The 24,170-nt window shown below is 40.0% G+C and overlaps 1 protein-coding gene across 2 annotated transcripts in view; it reads right to left on the bottom strand.

Annotated features, from left to right (window-relative positions):
- The window catches only part of nsg2 (neuronal vesicle trafficking associated 2), a 45,349-nt gene that overhangs the window by 8,299 nt on the left and 12,880 nt on the right, over positions 1-24,170 (bottom strand). For both annotated transcript variants that reach the window (XM_035905255.2, XM_006784948.3), the window contains exon 3: positions 22,862-22,972. In XM_035905255.2, coding sequence (XP_035761148.1) covers positions 22,862-22,972 — 111 coding nt within the window. The remainder of the gene's footprint in view (positions 1-22,861; positions 22,973-24,170) is intronic.

Here is a 24,170-nt window from a genome sequence, read left to right as displayed (position 1 = left end):
ACAAATTGTGTATTTCACCAAAAATGTGGCCAGTTGGATTGAGATCTGGTGACTGTGAAAAACATTTGATTACAGTGAACTATTGCTATGTTCAAGAAACTATTCTAAGTTAGTTTAAGACATTAGAAGATGGGTACACTGTGGTCATAAAGGACTGTACATGGTCAGTAACAACACTCGGGTAGGCTGTGGCATTTCACCCTCTATCACCCAGGACTTACACTTAGTATAAGTAATTTTGGCTGTAAAACTATTTTAAAAATCAAATCTTTTAGGAACCATTTGAATGTTTTCCTCAGCCCAGAATAGTTGAGGAGTTACGGTAATGTGAAGTGCACATGGTAAAATCTAGGCAGAGCTGATTTTTCTGTCTGTGTTCAGACAGCAGAACCTAGTGAATGCTTAATGCTACTGTGATACATCAAAAATCCCTGTAAAATTCGTCTTTTCTTCTTTCTGAAGCCATTTTAATTTAATCTGTAGCACAAACAGTAAAAGAGTGACAGTTAGTTAAAGAGCACCTGTAAAAAGAGCCAGGGTTAAACAATGCTTAGCTGGTACTAAAGGGCCCAAAGTGTGCCAAGAAAACCTCCTCCATGCCATTACATCACCACTAGCAGCCTGAATTGCTTAACAAGGCAGGATGGATCCATGTTTCTTTACACCAGATTTTCCATTTTTCTAAAGTAGAACAGTATTGTTTTTTTCTGTTTGCTTGTTTTGTTTTTATCCATGGAGATATGTTGCAGTCACTCTGTTGTTAAAAATGCTATCGATTGGTTTTTGGACGTCTTGTCTGTGAGTCATCCACATGAATCAATCAGAACCCTTCCTGCCAGCAAACCTGCGCTAATTGTCAGCACACTTGAGTTAGTGAATTAGCCCACCATTTAATTTCTGAAAATTTCCAGCTGCTCGCTGCCAAAAGCAGAAGAAAGAAAAGTGCCCTTCATTTTTCACTGTAAATAACAGGGTGTACAAAAGAGAATCATAAATTGCATATTCTTGATCTCAATGAAATATAATTTAAAATAAAATAAATGAAACAAAGCATAATGTTTGGGTCAGTTTCAATACCAAGGGCCAATGAAATGTTATCAGCCTGGACAAGCACTTGTATGGAATCAAAAACATTATGCAGTGTGAAAAATGCCCAAATATCAGCCCAAAGCAGAGCTAATCGAAAAAGATGGAAGTAATGCATTTATTTCTGCATGCTGATGCAAATGTGTAGTTTGATGTGTGAAATATTCATTTCCCTGGCAGGCTAGACAATGTTGTAGCAAAGTAGATTAACATATAAAAGGATTTGTTTCCTCCTACTTTCTACTTGACACCCTGATTGGGTGCTTCTGAGTGAGCATTTAATTAGAATTATGCAAATGGGGTACAAAGGATAGCTGTAAGTAAGTGTGAGCTGAATGAACATAGCTGTGTCTCCTAAAAAAAAGAAAAAAGTTAATATTAAAAGTCAGAGTTATCCCAGGGAGTCAGCTGAAATATGGAATCTTCCATAATGGATGAACGTATCTAATTTTCTCTTTTCATTTCTAGACCAATGTTAAAGCCCGATTTACTGCTCTGTATACAATCTGTCACAGCGAGATGTCAGAGCAATTACGTGCGGTTGTAATCATCAGTCTCCATCAGCGTTATGCGGGTGGACAGAGACACGCAAGCTAAGTGACTGTTTACTTGGTGTCAACCGGGGGACACAACTCTTAGCCTCGCTTGCTGCTGACACTTTTTGTAAATTACATCTCCCGCACTGCTAAACGTTAAAAGAACGCGCTGAAAGTCATGGCTAACTCGTCTTTAGGGAGCAGCGGCAGACGTGGAGTGACTGACGAAGGACCCACCCCCTTTTTTTTGAAGTCCTGAATAGCGATGCACATGAAACGGGCTTATTAAGAAGAAGGATTACTGTAAAGCTCCTCATATCATGAAGAAAGCAATGTGAGTTGCTGATGCATGTGGGCTTTAAAACTTAAAAACTCTGAAGCATGAAAAGAAGGCTGGAGTCTGAAGAGATCTGCACTTCTGTGTGCTGCCAAAAATGGAGGGAATTTAAAGAGTCTTCATGCACGCGCTGGAACCGTTTGTCTGAAATAGTCATTTAACGGATTATTTACTAAATGACACTTTTAAAATTAGGTCGTGACATATTACATACATAAAACAGATTAGCGGGATTAACCCTTGCACCGAGTGTGTAGCGTTGATGTTTATGTTCAGTCTCTCTCTGATGTTAATTGTTGTTGGAGGGACGACTCAAGCAGGAATTTAGCCCACCCTCGGTGACAGAAATGATCGCCCTAAAATCCCTGTTGATGCAGCTGCTGTGTCCATGTGGTGTGCAAATCCATTAAAAATCTATCCTGACCTTTCTCCATTATTCATAATCTGGCTGAACTCTGCAGTAAACCTTAGAAGGTTCAGCTGAGGGAAGACAACTCCCTCCATGCATGCTTTTATTTACTGTCTTACTGTAATATTTCGCTGCTATAGGATGACACTACTGTACTCATGTATCTGATCTGAGCGTAACAAAATGCGCATTTATGGAACAGAACAAGCTACACCAGAACATAACAGAGCAGAGAAATGCCTTTTTTGATTTGGTCACTACAAAACTATAATTATTCTAGCAAGGCACCCACATCAGCGTCATCCCATTTTCTTCTCAGCATACTCAATGTGACTGTTTTGTCACTAGCACTTCAGTATGTGTCATACTACACTACTATCACCACCAACACAACCACCATCCCGTTTGCTGTGCAACACAGATAACAGACAAACGCTTGTTTGTCTTGGATGCAGGTAGAGGCGCAGCATGTTGTTGCGCTTTGAATAAAGAACAGCGCGTCTTTAACAAGGATTGGCTTCATGAGCAGAGGCTGGATGGCTACAGGTAGCCGTGCCTGCTGGGGCTTTAATCACTTCACCTAATCCACCGTGGGGGTGGGGCCGAGGGAAAAAGACCTCAAACTGTCTGCATTTAAAACCACACAAAGCAAAAAAAATAAATAAAAAATAGATTTGACAAGCATCACAGGCTTCCTGTGGAGCCACACTGTTTGCTCACATGAAAGACTAATAAGAACTCATGAGTAAAGTAAGTACAACAACGTTGAGAAAAGCAAACTTTCAGCAAATTTATATGTAGAATTTATATTAATTTTATTCCGGGTTAAAATGTGCGTTCTCTACACTCATCAAACACTTTATCAGACACCTCATGAGTACCAGTAGCAACACTCCACAGAGATATTGGTCTTTAATGACATGACAGTATCGCACAGTTGCTGTAGACTTACCTGACGGACTTTCATAATTGAAATCTCCAACACAAAGTTGCTCTATTAGACTGAGATCTGGTGACTGTGGAGGCCATTTGAGTACAGTGGACTCATGTCATGCTCATCACCCAGTTTGAGATGACTTTTTTTCATGTTTATTAGCATTTGCTACTTACATGTTTAAATAAAGATTTAATTTGTTCATTCAAAATCAAATAAAACGAATAAAGTCAGAAACTATGGAACTACTCAGCGAAGGCTATTGACATCATCTTCTTGGTAAATCTGCTCACATTTTAAAAATACTGACGGCCTGTGATAGTTATTTTAAAATCCTATAGGTGAAAATTTGACCTCTGACCTTGGCAAAGTCACTGAGATTTAAACTCATTGCCTCGTTCTCAGGTTACTGTGTTCACAAATTTGGGTGCCTGCCCACCTGTCATCCCAGTTGGGTGACGACAATACCTCATCAGCCTTTATGGCAGAGGGGTAAAAACGTTATTACCTGCCGGTAACTGATGCCCTCAGGGGTCGGTGCGTTGGTGGTTCTTGGTATGCGGGGCTGGGCGCTCAGGTATGTACCAGCTCACTCCCGGTGACTACTTGGCGGGGCCTGGTGCCTGTTGCTCCATCAGGCTTCTTCCAGGGCAAAGGGGGCCCTCGGGCCTCTGGCCTCTGGGCCTGCGGCTCGGTTCACTCTGGCACAGCTGGCTGCTGGCACAGCTGGCTGCTAGCAGAGCCGGCGGGCACGCCACTGCAGCCCCCTCTGGCTTCTGCTATGTGGCTACTGGGTGACCCCTTATCTGGGGCTCTCCTCAGCTCTTCCCAGGAGGGTGGCACGGATGCCCCTCCGGTGGTCCTCCTTGGGCTCTCGCACTCTGGGGCCTCTGAATGTCTGAAGCTTGGATCTCCTCCATGCCTGCTCCATGCCCTGGGGGACAGGGCTATGGCTCTCTACATCCTCTAGCAGACCATTACATGGGGAAACCTTTTGAATACAAGCGCGCTGATCCACACAGGTGTGCACACGGGTGTTCACTGTTCACAGACATAAACTACACCTTTATTGGCTGCTATTTCCAAGCACATTGTGCGCTGTCGGTCCTGCTTGCTACACAACAACATATATATTTAGTATTTACTGCTGTTTACACTTAGCTAGATTAACGTGATGGTGTTGTGTTTAGTATGTTGCTCTGTTTTTGCTTGTTTTCTCTTCTTTCTCTCTCAACAGGTGATCCAGGAGATTATATTTCTCTTCTTTCTCTTTTTAAGTGCCTTTTCTCAGTGTCCCTCTTCCCTTCTGTTTTTCTTTTCCTTCATCTTTCATTCTCCCTTTCCTATCCCTCAGTCATAACTGTCCTGTCTGTAACAACTGAAAATAAAATAAAATAAATAATAACAACAAAGGTTGATCAAATGGACCAATACGGCAAGGTCGTGATGATCCATTTGGCAAAGTAAATCCATTGGGTATCCTTGTTGGTCTTCAGACAACAATTCTGACGGCTAAAGAACCAAATGGGACAGGCAAAAAAAGAAAAAGAAAAAAAAAGAATAAACTAGAATGTAGTTTAAGACCATCCACTTGAGATAGTTTCCTCAATCTGTTGACCTGTTTGGCATTTTTGCTCAAAATGGCCCGCAGGTGATTTTTAAAGACATTTATATTTATATATCTATAATCTTGTACTTCCCTATCTGCCTTTTGTTCTTCTCTACAACAGGCAGCTGTCGACAGTTGTGAATTTCAGAGAAAGAGAAAAAACAAAGCAGATTATAAAAGATCCATTAGGATTGTTCCTCTGCTCCCCAGCTTTCTCATCACTGACTGCAGATTACACATCTACAGTTTACCTATTGTTTACCACATCTTTCATAACACACACACACACACACACACACACACACACACACACACCACCTGCTTATTTTCTCAAACTCCCTTTGGATTGTAGAAAATAATTGATTGCAAGTGAGATATTTTCCACAAAATACATTTCTCTTTTATTATTTATGGCTGCACGGTGCATCACAAGTTCAAAGGCAGTGAGTTTTCTAAATAGATGTGCTTCTTCACAGTGTGTTTTCCCACCATTTGACATATGATTTCTCTCCTTTTTTGGTTTTTTTCCCCGACGCCGTGCTAGGTTAGAATGCAACACACCACCCACACTCTCTGCTGTAAGTTGACAGGCCATATGGGGGGAGCAGACACCTCCTCACATTCGAGGAACAGAGGAGAATATGTAAGTGTGCGTCTGAGCAGGAGAGAAAAGAAAGGTGGGTGTGTGACAGGAGAGAGAAACGGCGCTGATAAAACAGATAACTAAGTGACAGAGGGAGCAAAGCGAGAAATAAAGAAAGAGATGACAAAGGCAATAAAGCAGCAGGCAAAAGGCAGACAGCGAATGACAGAGATCCAGGGGCAGATGGAGAATCTTGTTCCCTGTTTTGGTAGCAGGTGGCAGGGACAGACAGACACACAGAGAGGCAGGCGGGAGGGCAGCAAACGCAATGGGATATCAGTTGTTGCATCGATCAGTACAGTGCTGAAGAAAGCATGGATAACTGCTTTTCATTCATCTTCCTATTACCCCTCTGACATCTTCTCAAGAGCAGCACAAAGGAAGCTCAATCTCTTAAATTTTCATCTGTTATTTTCCGTTCAGCAGTGAGCTGAATGAATCTGCGCTCGCACGGGCATGTGGCGCTACAAGCATTAAAAACAGCCACGAATGAGGACTGTTCGAATGCTAAAAAGTTTCACCTTAGCTGTAGTATCTCAAACCCCCCAAGGGAAATTTTGTTGATTAATGAAATTAATTATGTTGTTGACAGGCTGAGTTAGTGCAGAGTGAAAGCCTCCCCTACAAAAATAAATGATTTTTTTTTAAAAAGCTTAAAGGTCACTGGTCAGCGGCAAATGCCAGTATGTCAATCAGACTCAACACCAAAAAATAAAGGATGTGGGGAAGGACCCTTTAAAAGTCTAAATCTGACTATAAACTTGAGCAGTGTTTTTTATCCATCGTAACGCAGCCCGTGGGTTAAATTCTGAAACTACGTCAGTAGAAAGAAATCAGACGAGGCAAAAAAAGAGCAATTAGACGACTTAAATGTCAAATATAAAAATCCATGGAAGTTTCCAGATCAAAATCCTCTTTGAAACTCAGCTTGCTCTTCCTATTTGATGTGGTGTTCTTGTCACACATGCGGCACAACTAATATGATTTAAGTACAGGTAGTCCAAGTTTTATCACCTTGGTGACTAAAAGTTTATTACAAAGCTAAAATCACAATGCAAATCTTTACAGAATTTTCAGATTAAATCCAGAATCATCTGAACTTTAGTAACATTTTGTTTATGAGTAAAGTCAGAACAAGTGCGACTGGAACTGGACTACTAACACTGACTCGTGGCAACAAAGTGGAAAAGAAAAACGGTATTCTTGCATTGAGGGCAGAATTTTTGTTGTTTATTGATCATGCTTCGTTGATAAGTAAGTACGTTAAGAATGTAAAAATACACAATTTAGCAAAGCTAATCTTTTATTTTTATATTTTTTCATATATAATTAATATTTTTTTCATATATTAACATTTCAGCCGTCATTGGAAACATACGATCCAATCCAGCCTAAAGATATAAGAGCGGAGATGGACATGTGCCTAATCCAGAATAAAACCCTCACCTATATGTCACATGCACAGTGCTTTAAGCCATGGATCAGCTAGCTACATATAATTTTAAATCAAATATTCTCTTATCCTCTTAAGGCAGTTCAGTAAGGCAGAAACTAATGAAATGTGTAAACGGATACCTTTTAAGGTATTTGGTTTGAAGCTATTACTGATAACTGAAAGGTCACAGGTTGGATCCTTATGCAAAATACACCACTCAAACATAATCTTTCACTATATGCAATATAAATGTGGACATGGCCATTAGATAAATGATGACAGAAAATTACCGGAATACTTTGTCACTTCAAGGACGGTAGGTGATGTGATTAAAATCGTTGAAAAAGAAAAAATAGGAGCGGACGTCTAGGCTTCAGGCCATTTTATTAAACTTTAAGGTAAATACTGTTTTTAATCATATATAAAGTAATACTATCAGCACCACAGACACAATCTGTGTTAGCCCTGCGATAGACCGGCGATGTATCCAGGCTGTACCCTGGCTCTTGCTCTATGGAAGGTGGGACAGGCTCCAGTACCCCCCGCCCCCCAAGTGAGCCTGATAAGGATAAGTGGAACAGGATGGATGGATGGATGGATAAATCCTCACTTTTCTTTCTTCCACTCTACTTACTTAAGGTTTTGTTAAAACTCTTTTTCCAACTACAGTTGAGCCATGTTGTGCAGTATTTAGGAAGAACAGCTCTTCTTTCATGGATTTTCTTCTACTTGGATTTTGGCAATTGTGCCTTCTAATCCTGCACGCTGTTTTTCTCTCCAAAGAAACTCGGGTGAAAAGTTCATTTTGTTTTTAGTATATACAACAAAGGCAAGCCTCAAAGCCAGCTCTGTTTGGGGAGCCGGCTACCTCAGAGCAGAGTATCTGAGACAGGGCAGCGGGATGTCAAGGAGACCATGTAGGCGGATTTGGGCTCTCGAGAACTGGTTATCCGGTTGAGACGAGCGCAGCTTCAGTAGCGTGGCAGCAGAGCCCAAACACTCCACTGTCGAGGTGCATCATGTCTCGGACGAAAACACAAACTATTAAAATTCCAACCTGGGAAAACGCACGATTTTGCCCTGAATTGAGGTCAGCTGAGGCTTGCACAGAGGAGCAAGTCCCCCTACCCAGAGCACCCAGATTCCTTGAGGGAGGTCAACAAGTTACACTTGTTCGCTCTTTCTCAAAAACAATGACTAGAACATCTGCGGTGTGATTATTCATGCAGAAAACCTGCTGTTTTTCTCTGCATGTGAGGTGAATTTATTACAAATTTTAAATAGAGGTCACTTTATTTATTCTGTATATTCATGACAGCAGTCTTTGATCACCAAACTCAAGTTTTACAGAAATATATGGCAAAAACTGCTCTGATTAAAACCTGCATTCTGTCTGGTATGAACAAATATAATCTCCCTCTCTCTGACTGTGCATATCCGGGGGTGAATGAGCTGCAAACATCTTGCACTTGCAATGTCCTCTGCGGCCTCCTGCATTAAAGCACAGCAAGAGTTGCTGAATTTTCTTTTTAACTGAACCAGGTTGGCGGTTGCAACGGATTGCAGGAACACGATGAAGAAGGCTTTGCATCCCTCGGATTATGTGCTGAAAGGAAAGTACACAAGCCAAGCACAGACTAGCAGTCTTTTAAAATCCTAACCCCCCTCCTCGCCCATGAAAAGAACATCACATGTGTAACAACTGCTTTATGCCGATTGTAGTCATCACAGTTTGAAATTTTCATCTTTTAATCATGTTAAACCACAGGACACACTTGCATATTAGTCATTTCCACTCATAATAATCAAAGATTTCTGATGTAATCTCAAAGGATCCAACAGCTCTCATGCTGTGTTGGAAGACTTATGTTCTGCTCACTAAAAGATAACGTAGCAGTGTCCACAGCCCATTTTTATGGAGACAAGCACAGCGTCTTTACACACTGGTGTTTAAATGGGACATTTAGGATTATAGCAAGCTAACTTTAGTGATGATAAAGCCCTTTCTCAGGACTAATCTGTTATTCTTTTTGGATGTGTGTCTATAGACAATGTCATTGTTAATTTTTCACCTCCTCGTCTGTTTGCTGTAAGATGTGTCATTAGAGAGCATCAAACTTTTCTCACTCAGAATCCACAAGCTCAGCAGCGAGTGTGACAGTGCATGTTCAGCGGGAGATGAGTGCTAATTATGATAATGCATCCCAATTAGGCGAGGTCTCTATGGAGACAAAACTTCAAAGGTTTTGCCTGTATGCACTGCATATTAGTTAGAGATGTTACACGGAGGAGAAGGTTCTTAGAGTATAGAGTCCAAATCAAAAAGCAGGTGGGTTAGAATAAAAAGAAAAGACAGAAATAAAAATGGACAGAAAGGGTGAAAGAGGCCAAAAAAACAAACAAACCCACAACGTAAAAAACAACTGAATAAAAGTCCAGAAACCTGTTTTCCCTAAAATGTGAGTCTACAGTCCACCGGAAAGAGAGCCACTAATCAGTAATGATAACAAATCTGAATGCATCCTCAATAATATGAACACACAAAAACACTTAAATGCTAATCATGAATCCGTAGTAAATCCCTGAGGAGACTGAAATTCTCGATTAGGTTTGCTAATCAGCTCCTACTCTGCTAGATGAAGATGCTGCAGGAGAGGAGATATTATTAATGATGGGACCTGCCTGCGAACACAAAGCGCACCTCTAAACAGCTGTTTACCTCGCAAGACAAGGTCCATTACTCTAATGTATCCCCAGCTCTCAGTCTCCTGGGTACGTTTTATGTTCCTGCATTTGTTCAGCATGCGCACGGATGTGTGTGCATGAACGCGTTTGTGTGTACGTGTAACACAGTGAAAGCAAAATGTATCCACGAGTCCTGGGATTTTTCATCTTTGGAAAATGTTCACCCCAAAAAATTTTTAATTTTGATTTAGTTCGGGATTTCATACAGTAAGCTCAAACAGTTTTAATTGTAGTAATTTATTTGAGATCTTTGGGTGTGATTTACATGCTTTACCTGCGCACTGACGGGACCCCAACAGAAGCAGAAAACATTGTGGGCAACCCGTTCAGCCATGACACAAAGTTGTAGAGTCGTTCATGTCTGGTACAAAAATTAAACACGCTTAAATTACTCAAAAGCCGCGTTAACAGCCTGATAAGGTTAAGGTAGTGGTTAGTAGCTATGGCTATAAATCAAATGGTAACGTGGTGCTAGGCATGAAAGATAATCAGCATTATGATCACTTCTATTTATTAACAGTCACATCAAGGTAAAAAAAACCCGACAATCACGAAACCCCCTATGAGTAAGCAAATATTGCCTCTTAATTTTTTTTTGCAATTTTAGCCCCTCTTAGTACCAAAAATGGAGTTGAGTATATATTTATTTGTATTGTTGAGTACAACAATATAAAATGTGGACGTAGCTTCCGTGAAAGGAAAAATGAAGCCAGTGCAGAAATGGCTTAAACATTAATCGAGCCTTTCTGTTTTGTCCTCTGTAAACATTTTCCTGCTGGGTTTATGGTCTCACACCCACATTTTGGGCAACGCTGAATCAAAATTACATCTACCCGATTTCAAAATCGAGGATTATCTGTGGTATGAAACTGCATGCTGATTAGCTAACTAGCTGTCAATCACAAGTCATTAGCCCATTCTTGTTTTTGTATGTAAATTTCTATCTTCTGTTAGAGATTACTTTCCTAAAGTACTTGCTTGCTTTCTCTTTCAATGCTTTGCATCACAGTGAAACTCTCTCCCATAGTGTTTTGTTTCCATCTCTATGTTCTCTATTTTCTTTTCTCCTTCCCCACATCCCACACACCGGTCGCAGCAGATGGCTTCCCATCGATGAGCCTGGTTTCTTCCTTTTAAAAGGGAGTTTTTCCTTCCCACATCACAAAATGTTTGCTCATAGACAACAGTTTGACTTTAAGGGTTTTCTCCAGAATACTTTAGGTCTTTACCTGGCGATATATAGTGTGCCTTAAGGTGACTGCTGTTACAATTTAGTGCCGCATAAATAAACCTAAATTGAATTCTCTACATCTTGTGTAAAAAGTCACTGTCCTAATTTTTCAGTAGCAGTATATAAATCTATGAGCTGTAGTAGCAGTAGTATTTTTATTATATATCTCCCATACTATAATAATTTTGTTATTACACAGAGCTCTGCTTATCTTATCTTAAGAAATATTTTACCAGAGAATAATAGCAAATAATTACTTCCTCACTTGTAGTTTACAGTCCTGTGTGTCTTACAGTGATGATGCAATCCGGTCGTTAAGTCTGACATCACTAGCCGTGTCTGGGCCTAAACTCCGCTGCAGGTCCATATATCAAACGATCACTATGGCATTACTGAGAGTTGAAAAACTGTCTAAAGTCTTTCATCTTTAATAAAATGATCAGCGTTCTGCTCTACCTGGTGTAACAATTGAGTTTAACATCCAGGCATCCATGAAAACGGAATTTATGACATTTAACGGAGTTAGAAGTTAGCAGGAAGTTAGCTCGCTAGCTTCTATCTAAATACAATATAGCGTGTCCTGACTGCGGGGTTTTGGAAACAAATTAAAATGTACAGCTCTGTTATCACTTCCAACATAAATGAAGACAGAAAACTAAAGAGCAGTGACGTTTGTAGTGTTACTGAAGTTGGCTAGCTGGTATTTAATGATGTGCTACGTGACCGCTAGCGACACAGCTATGTTAGCATAATATAAACAAGCTAACTTTTTTTTCACTCGATAAAAGTTAACGTGAGTGTTCTCGGTGGTCAGGAACAAATGTAAGCGCATGGCAGGATGCTGTAAAAGGACCAAACTTCAGCCAGGAGAACAACTGAGATAATCCATCCACAATACGAGGTTAGTCATTCATATACTGCTGCATGGGCTGGGCTGTAGTTACATCCTAAGGTTTTAAAAACTGAGCTCAAATAAATGATTAGCGGTAATAAAAGCCGAGGGAGGTCAACAGTGATCACTGACTGTTTTAGGAGCTTTTTGAGATTAAATAGAAGAAAATAGAAAACATTAAACATGTTAACAACACAAAAGCCATATTAAACGCAGACTACTTTAGGCCCGGAAGTAGGATTCGTCACGTCATCACTTAACAACTGGATAAGAGTGATACCACTGGTGTCTGTAGTCTGAAAACACCACGAGGAAGACATAAGGAAGTGAGAGGTGGATCGATTTGGAGGACAGATGTTAAAGTGAGAGGAAGCAACAGAGAAGTATAAAGTGAAGGGTCAGACTAGTCATCCGCAGTCTGTCTGTCTCCTAATTGCTCCCATGGCTCAGCTTGTCAGAACACCAGCAGCCAGGAGGACAACTCAGGCTGAGGACAGGGAGCACACTGGCCACTCACTTTTTTCCTCCACTTGATTTTTTTTTCGCCTCCCCAACATGGAAACATCAAAGCCTGGCTTTTTCTCCAATTTAATCTTTTTTAAGTTTTTAACGCTGCACAATTTGCAGAAATTGGCAGCCCGTGAACTTGATCAGCTGCCACTGAGAAGTTAAGAGGCAGCAGAAATGCGATCGCTGGAGGAGTCTTACAGGCCTTGTATTCCTGATTGTAAAGATTACATTAAAATCTGGCATTTCTTGTGAAAGACAAGAACTCAAACAAATTCCTGCAGCTAATTTAAAAGATTTTCTGATCTGATATCATTATGGTAAATGTGTGGTTAAATTTAAGCACCAAAATAACATGGTCTTGGTAAGAGAAAGCCAGGATTGTGAGCAAATCCTTTAGGAACAACTGTGTATCCTCATCAAATTACTCTTTTGGGGACAAATCTGCTACATTAAAAATGTATTTGATGCTCACCTTTAATTGCTTTTGCATAGTCCCGAGGCATTAGTGGCCGTCTGCACTGGCAGTTAAAAATCAGATTTACTAATCTTAAATTTTACACTCAGATGCAGATTCATGGTTTTAAAAGAATGCCATCTTTTTTGCCATACAAAGAAATCCTTTTAAGCCACTTGATCAGCGCCAAACACTGAGGACTTTTCCTGGGGCAATGGAATCATTTTCAGCCAAATTTTGTTATAATACTCTGACACATTTTCCCATTTATCTAAACAAAAGAAATAGATGATAATTGCATTCGCAGGCAATCTCTAACCAACCAATTAAGCCTAAAGAAACTTAATTTTACATCTAAAACTGAATCAGATTTCATAGCAATGAACTCGTGGATTTCCTTTTTGTACCGTGGTGGACTTAAAAAACAAAACCAACTGATACAGAACATTTAAACAAGTCAGGCTGAAACCACAATATGAATGCCAAGAGATTTATTAGTGTCAGAGTGCATGCACGTGGCCATCGATCAGCCTCAGACATCCTTTTTCGTCTTGGCATCCCCTTACAACTGAGTTATTATGTCCAACAACAGAGTATGAATGCAGCTGCCTCTGCAGCCTTGAATAAAAACAAGACAGGTTGGTCAAGGTTGGATGGATTCAGGATTCACTTTTGCTTTCTGTAGTCTCAAATTGGATTGATTCTTTGCCTTGACCTTTAAGATAAAAAAGGACATGCACTTTGAATTTTTCCTTGTATACTGATTAAATAAGAGAGATGATTTATGTATATATATACTTATATCTGCTGAAATTGATAGGGAGACAGCATTTGAAGTATACCTTCCCTTGAGGTACTGATTGATATGGGAACTGAAACTAGAAGTAGAGCACAAGGGAAGCCATCTGGACCTCTAAATCATCCTAAATACCACTCACAGGGCAGCGATGGCTGTCCATTACGTGGCTTTCGTTGCTGCTGCCTTTCAGACGTGGAGTTGTCTGTCTGTCCAGCCTGTTTGTCAGTCTTTCATATGGTAGCTGGCACAGGGGACCTACAGTATTTGCAGTGACAACTGACTCATACTTAAGGCGACTTTGAGGCCCTTCGAGACAGCAGACTGACCTGATTAGTGGCATATGAAGACTTACGTACACTCCCATGGAGCTGTGCAACGGTTAGACATAAAGAGGTATCCAAACTATTTTACACTAATAACTGACTTTTCAGCTCACATTAACCTAATACAACCATCACACATTGATTTCAGGTCCAAAGTGAATACAACAGCATGATCCAATTCATAATTTAACAATGACAGAGTGTAAGTACTTCAGGTGTGTGTGTATGTGTGTCTACTAAAGATCTAGGTATCACATCTGGCTTATTTTATCTGAAGCCAGTTTTGAAATAATAATGTGTCTGTGATAATCTGCCAGTGGGAACTGGCACAGTTAGAAGTGTGAGTGTGGTTGTGTTAGAAATGTAAAAAAAAAAAAGGAAAAAATTCTGAGGGTTTTTTGGAGCCTAAAAGTGGAGCCAGTAGCGAAGTCCCGACTTAGCAAGGATGACTGGACTCATCTGTATCATATAAACTTAGCCCAGAAACTAAGGAAATATATGTTGTGTTTTAAAACAATGCTCCTTTGTAATAAATACTTTTGGAAAGCATGTTTATTTCCCCTTAAGTGGTGCCACAGTTGTAAGTAAAATGTGTGTGAGCAGCAGAGTATTTGAATTGCACCCATGAAAAACTTGCCAAATCTTCTCTGCCAATGCCAAACAGCTTATTACCTACTAATAAATAAACAAAAAAATAGTTTAATTAATACAGAAGACCATTATGGAAATGTTAAAAATGAACTTTGGATAATGTGTGGTATAGTTTTGCTAAAATGTGGTATAGTTTTGCTAAAAACAGAGCAGCAAACAGCAGCAACAACCAAATAAGAAACAAATTATTACAAATAAATTATTGTAATAGTAGAAAAAGTAGTTGGCTCTGCAAAGCCAGCAACCCGCCTGGTTCTCCATGTGTCCATAATTTGCTCTGTTGCAGCTCAATATTCCATGTGCGGTCAGTCCGCTAGCCGCTAGGTTTATGATAACAGGTGGCTAAGGCGGCTAATGGGTAAGTGCTAATAATGAAGTTGCTAATGCTAACGTGTAAGCTGGCCAAGGTAAGATTTCTAACGGTTTAAGACGTCAGTGACCTTTTTTAAATTCCTCCTAAAGTGTCCTTCAGTGTCATGTTAACTACTTCAGGTGTCAGTGAGGGGAGGAACTGTGTACCTGACAATTACTTAATTCTTCATCCTAGATCTTTACTGACCTCCTTGGACTTTCCCGTTGTTCTAATCCATCAATCGTGATCACTAACCAGACGTTAATAGGCCTTGTGAAGTTAAAAGACATTACAAAACATTCAGCACTACTTACTCGCTTAAAATATTTAAGAGAGTGTTTGTATATGTTTGACTCCGTGTGGATTGAAGACAATCGAAAATAAATTAAAATTTGTGCACTTGACTCGTGTTATTTAATTCATTTAAAGGTGTATGCTGCACAATCGTGAAAAAAATCATTAAAAGCCCCAAATGACCAAGAAATTCATGCCCATGTCAAGTGTATGTTAAATTCTGGCCTCAGCTGTACTGCAGATATTTTTGATGATTCTACACAATATTAAGTGTGCTTTGAAAAATTTCTCCCTAATCAACAAAAAAGCATCTGGCCTCCCTCCCTCTTGTTTTTTTTTTTTTTTTTTTTTTTTGCTTAAACAGTACTAAAGGTCCGGCGTTCAAGGTTTGGCGTTCGAATGTGCGCGTGTGCATCAGTGTGGGTGTTTAATTAAAAGAAGGCTGCAAATACTCCCTACAATCAGTGCACTATTAGTCATCCGTACAAAACAAGGAAGAGCAATACGTGGAACAGGAGGCCATGTAAGGCGTCAAACCACAGCAGTAATTACTTCCAACCTGACAAACAGTGAAGGCCTTCTGTGGAGGCGGCAGAATGCAGCAAAGCTTTTATCTGAAGGCGAAATGGAGGTAATAACGGGATAATTGTTCTGGACGATAGCTGCCTCTCCCACTGCTACCTGCGCGGGCCTGCTAAATTCTGCTGGCACCGAGCGTGTTCAGCTTGGCAGTCGTGGCACCGCCATGTTATCCGTGTCTATGCATGTGTATGTTTGCGCACGAGCGAGTTTGTGTTGGCATTTATCTGGGTGTGTGAGTGTGTCAGCACTTGATGTATGTGAGTGGGTTTGAAGTGTGTGTAAAGAGGAAAAAAGCTGGCCAACTACACCATGTTTTCTGAATAGCAAGCGAGCCAGAAACCAAGCTGGACAACACAACTCTCCCCTTCATCAATCTATACACCTGTATCTCTCAATCCCTGCCCTGCTGTGCTAGACTAATCTTTCCCCCCTCTTCCAATCCACAGCGCCAGAGATGATCTCCGTACTATCATTTTATGAGACAGTCTTGTGGCTGAGAATGATAGATCTTTTGGAGCAAGGGCTGTAAGGTGAATTCAAATCCAAAACGCTGTAAATACATTTTTAAATTCGCAAACCACCCTCTTGACCACAGGTGTTTGTTTCTGTGTACAAATCTCTGTTCATGTGGTCATGTTGCTGTGTCATGTGCTATAAAAGAAGCCCTGTCTAAGGCTGTATGATCCCGTCAATCATCACTTTTACTTAAAACTGTGCATCAGATGAGATATTTCACTACACTTTTAAATCCACTGTACTCCTATCTTAGGTGATGTCAAACAGGTATAGTACTGCACAGATATTCGTCATAGTATTGCAAAGCATAGCAAGAACAACAGCCCATAGTAATAGTGTCTGATCAGCTGTTATGTACCTGCTAATCTCCATAGACAGTATATTAGCATAAAATGCACAACTCCTAATTAGTATACTGGGAGCTAATGTGCAAATGATTTAAAAATGCATTTAAGAAGAGTAATATATAGAAATAACTCACACAATAGATGATCTTAAAACATTAGGCTTTAATACACTACCATTCCTCATGCATATAAAATTCAGTGTCCGTTTTGAACTGTGACAAAATCACTTCCTGAGAAAATTTTCATTATTGGCTTCTAATTTGAACAAATATGCTAAACAGATGGATGTCATAATTTTCCACAGTCATTCTGGGAGTAAGTGGGCAAACTGGAAGCCAAACCAAAGATCCACAACAACCAAAGAAAAACACTATTAACTAAGGATTTTAACTTTCTTTAAAGTGATTGCACAGACTTTAAGACAGCATCAATTAGTACTTGATGATTGATGTTGCTTAAATGATTAAAAAAAGACACGAAATATATTGCAATATACCATAACACAATACAGGAGCTGGCTTCCTTACTATAGGGAGAAATATGTATACTGGGCCACCTATACATTACACCAACAGAAGCTGGCTAGGTGCTTGATATTTTATATACCTAAAACACTTAAAATTAAAGGTGTGGCCCAATACTTTACTTGTACTTTATATGTTTTATTTTTTGGAATATACTTGGATATACTAAAATATGATGAGCTCTTTCTCTGCCTGCAGTATCAACTTTAATCTTCCTTTTCTACCTATCAGGGGCATGCAGTGAAATTCAGAAACGTATTGTCCGTCTTCATTATAGCTAATGAGGTGGGAAAGGTGCCCTCCTCGGTTCATTCATGGAACAAAACAACTACGGGGAATACACTGCAGCTCATCTCTACTGTGAGTAATCAGGAAGACAGGAAAAATGAGGGAGGGAGGAGGGTAAAAGACAGACGGCGAGGGACAGAACAAGAGTAGGAGGGAGGGAAGAAGGCGAGGAAACAGGAATCAATGTCACATGAACCCGTTCTAAAGTGATGGATGTTTAAGAAAAAGGAGGATTGAAAGAATGACACAGACAAGGAGAAAGAATAATGGGAGAATAAAGTAATTACTAAATGTATCTGCTGTAATGCTCATGACACAAAAAATAATGAAATTTATTTTATGCTTTTTTTTTCCTTTTGACTCACTTTTTCAGATCGACTATCCTTCATTCACTGTCCAGGCAAGTAACACTTTCAAATTTCTAAAATAAATAAAAGCTTTTTTAAATCCACCCAGAAAACAAAATCGGTGCTGTGAGCAGAACGCAGCAAGGAGAGGAAATAAAGGAGCAGGATGGTGAGTGGTAAGCAGAAACAAGGCGGTGAGGGGACAGATTAGAGAGCATTTTACACTCTGAGCTCTTCATCCATCAACAAAATCTGCAGAGCTTTGAAGAGGGAAGAGATGTGCAAGCTTTTCATCTAGAAATGTTTGCTCTGCACTGCACAGCGTACAGCACTCTGTTTTGCATATATGCATGTGTGCCCGGCTGCAGGATCGGCTCTGTCAGTCAAACAAATCGAGTCGGTTCAGTTGAGCACCCAAAACTACCCGACATACCATAAAAATCCCACGGACTGAAACGCATATCTAGCTAACAAAAGCTGACGTGGTGTGGTAAGCCAGGGATGACTGTAGAGTCTGCCGCAGCATTCTGGCCAGCTCAGAGGAGCAACATTCTCACTGTGTACATTTTTGAGTTTCCTCTATACGACAAGGGGCCAGACATTGGAACGTGTGCAAAAGATCTATCCAGTGTGATATTAAAACCACACTTTTCCTTGTACTTGATAAAAGATATAAGGTCAAGGAAAGCTGTGAATGAGAATTCCAAGGAACTCCAAATGAAAATAAAACAGGACTGTTCAGAGAATTTCACTAGGCTGCTTAATTATGTAACTATAGATGTTATTTTTGTAGGTCTGCCATGGTTAAACTATGATTTTGGAATATGGAAAAAGTCCAGTATGGTGGTTAACACTGTTGCCTCACAGCAAGAAGGTTCTGGATTTGACTCCAACATCTGGCTGGGCCTCTCTGTGTGGAGTTTGCATGTTGCCCCTGTGTCTGTATGGCTTTCTCGCCCAGTACTCCGGCTTCCTCCAACAGGCCAAAAACACGAATTTAGTAGGGAATTAGGCCGATTGCTAAATCTAAATTGCCATAATCGTCTGTTTCTCTGTGTTAGTCCTGTGATAGACTGGTGACCCGCCCAGGATCTCACCCTATGGCAGCTGGGATAGGCTCAGGCCCCCACTCGCAACCGTGAATTGGATAAGTGTAGGAAAATCAATGGACAACCATGCTAAAAACGTTTTTTTATTGCCAGTGGTGCAATAAAAACACTCCTTAACCTTTTTATACAACATTCAATTGTAATGTATTCCGAGCCCTAAAAACTTCCCTCCTCAAAGAGTTGTTAAGGAAGGTAATTACTTGTAATTGAAAGATGCTTAGATGGGTCTGTTTGGTCGTCTCACATTTAAAATGTTTCTCAATGAAATTCCTAAAATTAACAAAAATGTATAGACTATATTGACACACAAAATTTATTCAAACCACCTCCTAAACATGCTTAGCCAATAAGCACTTAAAACGTGACTCACAAAAGGCATCAAGCCCTTTAATTGGCGTCTTGGGAACTAGTAAGGGAAGCCAGAGGCAGCTGCACTCAGTCAATATCATGAACAAAACTTATGTCTGATGTTCTACCAAGGCACCGAGCTCACCCCATGTGCTATGGGATAATCTAAAGACACATTTTTCTGCTCAAACTTCACAGCTTCAGTACAGTCCGAACATACAGCACATCTCATGTTTTCCAGGATCCGATTCTCTTCTCTCCTGCTTCGAAGGACATCTCAGACCAGTATTACACCTCATTTACACACCCTCACCTACACCTAAACATGCACACACCTCTGCTCGTGCACTTTTTCCTCCTCTCTTGCTCCCTGTCAGGGTTGCCATGGAGGGAGGTTTTCTTTGCTGCCATGACAACATGAGATCTCTCTGGTCTCCCCTAACGACAGCGAAACAGAGCAGACAGTGCCCGTGGATGATTTTGGAGCGCTGTGATTCACGCTGCTCAAGTCACCTGTTCTACCCTGTGGCAAAGAAGGGTGGTGTTGGAAGATGCACACAGCTCCCTTGCTTAGATTAAAATGCCAATAAAACCGAAGATGAAGAATTATCAATTATTTGTACTTGAATATTCAAGTGAAGGTCCTCGCTTTGCCAGAAAATGTGTCCTATTAGATTTTAATCCACACTGTGTAGGCACTGTAGACTGCTATGCTGTAGCTAGTTATATTGACATTGAATTTAATATCTATACCTGTAAAGCATTACTGGGTAAATCGTACCTCTGTACCTGTCAGCTCGGGCAGCTTCCACCTTCAAAGGGCTGCTTTTTAGTGGAATAATTTCCATGTGGTTGTTTTTCTTTCAACAAGGCCATTGTTGTTTTTGTTGAGGATTTCACATGTCATGTCATTACTGTATGAAATTGTGTGCTTTCTGCCTTCTGACTGTGCACTGGTATATATAGATTAAAGGGGAAAAAATGCAAACAGCCAGGCAGTTTGTCTAGTGGTTACCAACTTCAATAAATCGTCTGGATTATTAGATTATTGATAAATGTAAATGAAGACAAATCTTCTTCTCTGGGATGGAAAGTAAGTCTGTTTTCGTTATAAATGCTGACACCTATAGAAACGTGACATAAAGCCCCGACGAGAAGCACTGGATTTAAGACTTGGCTAGGATATAACACTGGGAACATTAGAAAAAAATTCTAAAATGACATCAACATAATAACATCAGCATAGTGAGAAAATACAGTCCCCCACCTCCTCTCAGCTTTACTGTCATCTTTTCAAAGATCTACCTATTACTGTAGACTGTAGCCCTTCCAATTCTAAGCTTATGTACATAAGGAAATTTGGGTTTGGTCGATTACTTCTTTCTTGTAACAATGCTTCTTGACAATAAATCTTATACTACTGGAAAACCTGTTTATTCCCCCTTAAATGGTGCCACATGTGTAAGGAAAATGAATTTGTGGGTTGAGCAGCAGAGTTGAGTATGTGGGCTGCACTCATGAAAGTGTGGTAAATCATCTCTGCCAATGCCAAAAAGCTTATTCTGTTTTTGACTCTTTTTAGGTGTCGTTACTGGACTGGATGATCGAAGTCTAAAGAAACAAGACATGTTGGTAATTTCACTATTTATTTATGTAACAAACGGGGGCCTCAGGAATACATGGAAGAACCAAATACAACCACAACAGCCTGGCACATCCTGCTCATGGTGGTCACCAGCTTGGTCACAAAATGCTGTGGCATGGCATCCCATTCTTCAACCATCTTAAAACAAGAGTCAGTAGTAGGGCTGGGCCATATCATACCGTTCACGGTAATACCGGTATAATGTTAGGCAATGATAAGAAAGTGAAATATCGCGATAGAATATGGGTAAAACGCGCATGTGCAATGCCTTTGTTTTTATACAAACATGGCAAAAAGCATGGCGGAAACGGAGAATGAAAAGGGCAAAAGTGGATCGTTGAATGAAATGGATGAACTAAAATTGGTTTGTAAAAATGCTGCAACTTCAGTGGTGTGGGACTGGTTTGGTTTTCGTCCGTCAGATACACAACAAAGCACAATTTTTGGTAGAGCATGCTAGCAGGCTGTCATTATTACCGTGTTTTTCGGAAAATAAGGCACACTTAAAATCAATCCTTTGATTTGATGAAAAATTGACAGGGCCCCTTATAATCCGGTGCGCCTTATGTATGAATTCTTGTTGTGCTTACTGACGTTGAACCGATTTTATGTGATGCACTTATAAAGTTGTGGTGTTGTAAAATATTTTGTCCAGTGTCAATTATATTGTCAGTTATACCATTATTACAAATTTTCAAATATATATCGTGATAAATATTTTTGGCCATATTGCCCTGCTCTAGTCAGTAGCAGAATAAGCTGTCTGGCATCGGCATGGGCACAACCCACGCACTCTACTCTGCTGCTCAATCCACAAATACATTTTCCTGATAAATGTGGCACCATTTAAGTGGAATAAAGAGACTTTCCAGCAATATATACAAAAAATAATCAACCAAACACAAATGTCCTTACTTTTTGTGCTAAGTTTATAATTATTCCACAATTAGAGTGTCTGAAAACATCCCTTAGTTTGGTTTGGTGGTGCAATGCCCTGCAGGAAGAGACACTTTTCCAAAAATAATCCAGAAGTGCCTACTCTGCAAAGACAATAAATGACATACAAATACTTTAAAGCAGCAGTCCCCAACCTTTTTTGCGCCACGGACCAGTTTAATGTCCGACAATATCTTCACAGACCGGCCATTGAGGTGTCGCAGATAAATAAAACTAAATAAAATGATATGACCAAGACAAAAACTGTGGTATTTTGAAAATATAATAATAAACGCAAATTCACCAAATACCAGTATTGGCAAAGATTAATGACAGAACAGGGATTGCATACTGTAAACTTCCCCAGGACAGCTAACCTGACTAACTTTATTGTCCTGGAACATCTGTGTGTTTTTGTAGTGGTTGCTAGGCAGAGTTACAGCTATGCAAGCAAGAAATAAATGACTATCCTGAGTGTTGTGGATAGCACGGATGAAGCTGTGACTAAATCAATTTCATGTTAATGTACTGTATGAATCCTGTATAGCTTGTTGCACGATACACACAATTTCTTTTTAAACTCTGGCTTATAGAACCTAACTTGTTATTTCAGTCACCGGGGAAGACTGTGAGTTTGCATGCCAGTGAGTGAGAAAGATTGTTATAGAAAGAGCAGGAGTCTCATGTCTGCATGAGCTGATCATAACCTAGATTCATTCATTTGTTTGTCTACTTGCTGAGTATTTACACTACAACTGCAGCTGCGTTTCTAAATGTAACGAGCAGTTCAAACTGGTCACATGGATTTCATTTGGGTAGGCCAAAGGGGAACGTGTTAGATGAATCAATATTCTTCATGTAATTATAGCTGCGATGATAAAGAACCCACCGGACACCCATTATTAGAATTGTTATTTCTGCATCACAGACCCTGAAGATAATTAAGCACGCTGTGAGTTTCTATTATGTAAATTCTTACCTTAAGTCTCTCAGACACTCCATCAGTAAAACTGATGGTGAACTCCTCCACTTTGGGCACCTTCAGCCGCTTCTTCTCTGTCTGGTACTCCGTGCGAGTTTTCACCACCACCTGGAAGAAGAAGAAGAGTCGAAATTAAAGCAGTTAAATACTCAAATCCTTCACTGAAGGCAGTGAAGGATTGATGGGTATTACCGTGGAAGGGAAAGGTTAATTTACGTTTAGCGTGTTGCCACAAAGGTCTTACAAACTGCATTAAATGGCAGGAGGTTTCACCTGACAAAATCAGTTCATTCAGGTCAAGTGCAAAAAAAAGGTGACAGAGGAAACATGTTGGCTTAATAAAAACTGGGCCTACAATCTGTATCAAAACATATCCACATTCAGTAGACTGTAATGTACATTATGAAATATTTTGTCTAGAAAAAATATGCAATAGCCAGTAGGAAACATTCATATACTAATATTCTGTTTGTTTCCCACTGCCTTCAAAATTAAAACCAATTGAAACCAGAAGGTCAGTAACATTGTAGCTGAATTCAAAGGTTAATGTAATGTGCAGAAAGAAAGTTGTGTTTTCTTACTAGTGGTTGGTTTTGTTGCACAAACTAATGAGAATTAAAGAAGTCAAGGAGACTTGAAAAGTCGAGGGTCAATGCTATTAAATTAATGTCACTTCACTAAAATACAATCAACGCTGTAGGAGGAGTGGTGATGCCTTGACATAGCAAAAGTTCATCAGTCCTTTGGCCGCATGAGCAAACAGCTGACAGATGGCGTGAATATCATTGATCATCTAATTACAATGCAGTGTTGTACCTGTCTGTGGTCCTGAAATTCATCTGCATATTAACAGGACACGTAGCACCCCCTTCAATATTGCTGCAGACTGAGGCCTGATTCAGACTTCTGTGGGGAATCTTTGTAGAGTCTACAATGTAACCTCTGTAAGTGGTCGACGTTGTTTATGCTTGCGCAGGTTCGTTACATGTTCATTACCATGTCGTCATGTCCTGATGCTTCATACGTGGTGCCAGCCAACAGACTAAAATAAAATGCTGGGTCCTTACTGTTTGTTGTGGTCAGTTTTCTTTTTCTTTTAGGGGTAAAGATATTTGTCCCTCGTTTTTTTTTTTCCACGTTTTTGTTCAGTCCCTCACATCCATTCTGATAGTTTCAGCAATCTCCCTCCAGGAATCTACAGACATTTGTGAGTCCTTATATTGATGCTGTGGTTTTTATTCCTTATACTGGGCTGATGATTGTTATTCTCTCACTGATAAATTCAAAAACTGTGGCGAAAAGGTAG

This window comes from Neolamprologus brichardi, chromosome 10 (assembly GCF_056152115.1).
Source record: "Neolamprologus brichardi isolate AB-2024 chromosome 10, ASM5615211v1, whole genome shotgun sequence".
Taxonomy (NCBI): Eukaryota; Metazoa; Chordata; class Actinopteri; order Cichliformes; family Cichlidae; genus Neolamprologus; species Neolamprologus brichardi.
The sequence above is the reverse complement of the archived record's forward strand: the minus strand, read 5'-3'. Positions and strand labels throughout refer to the sequence as shown.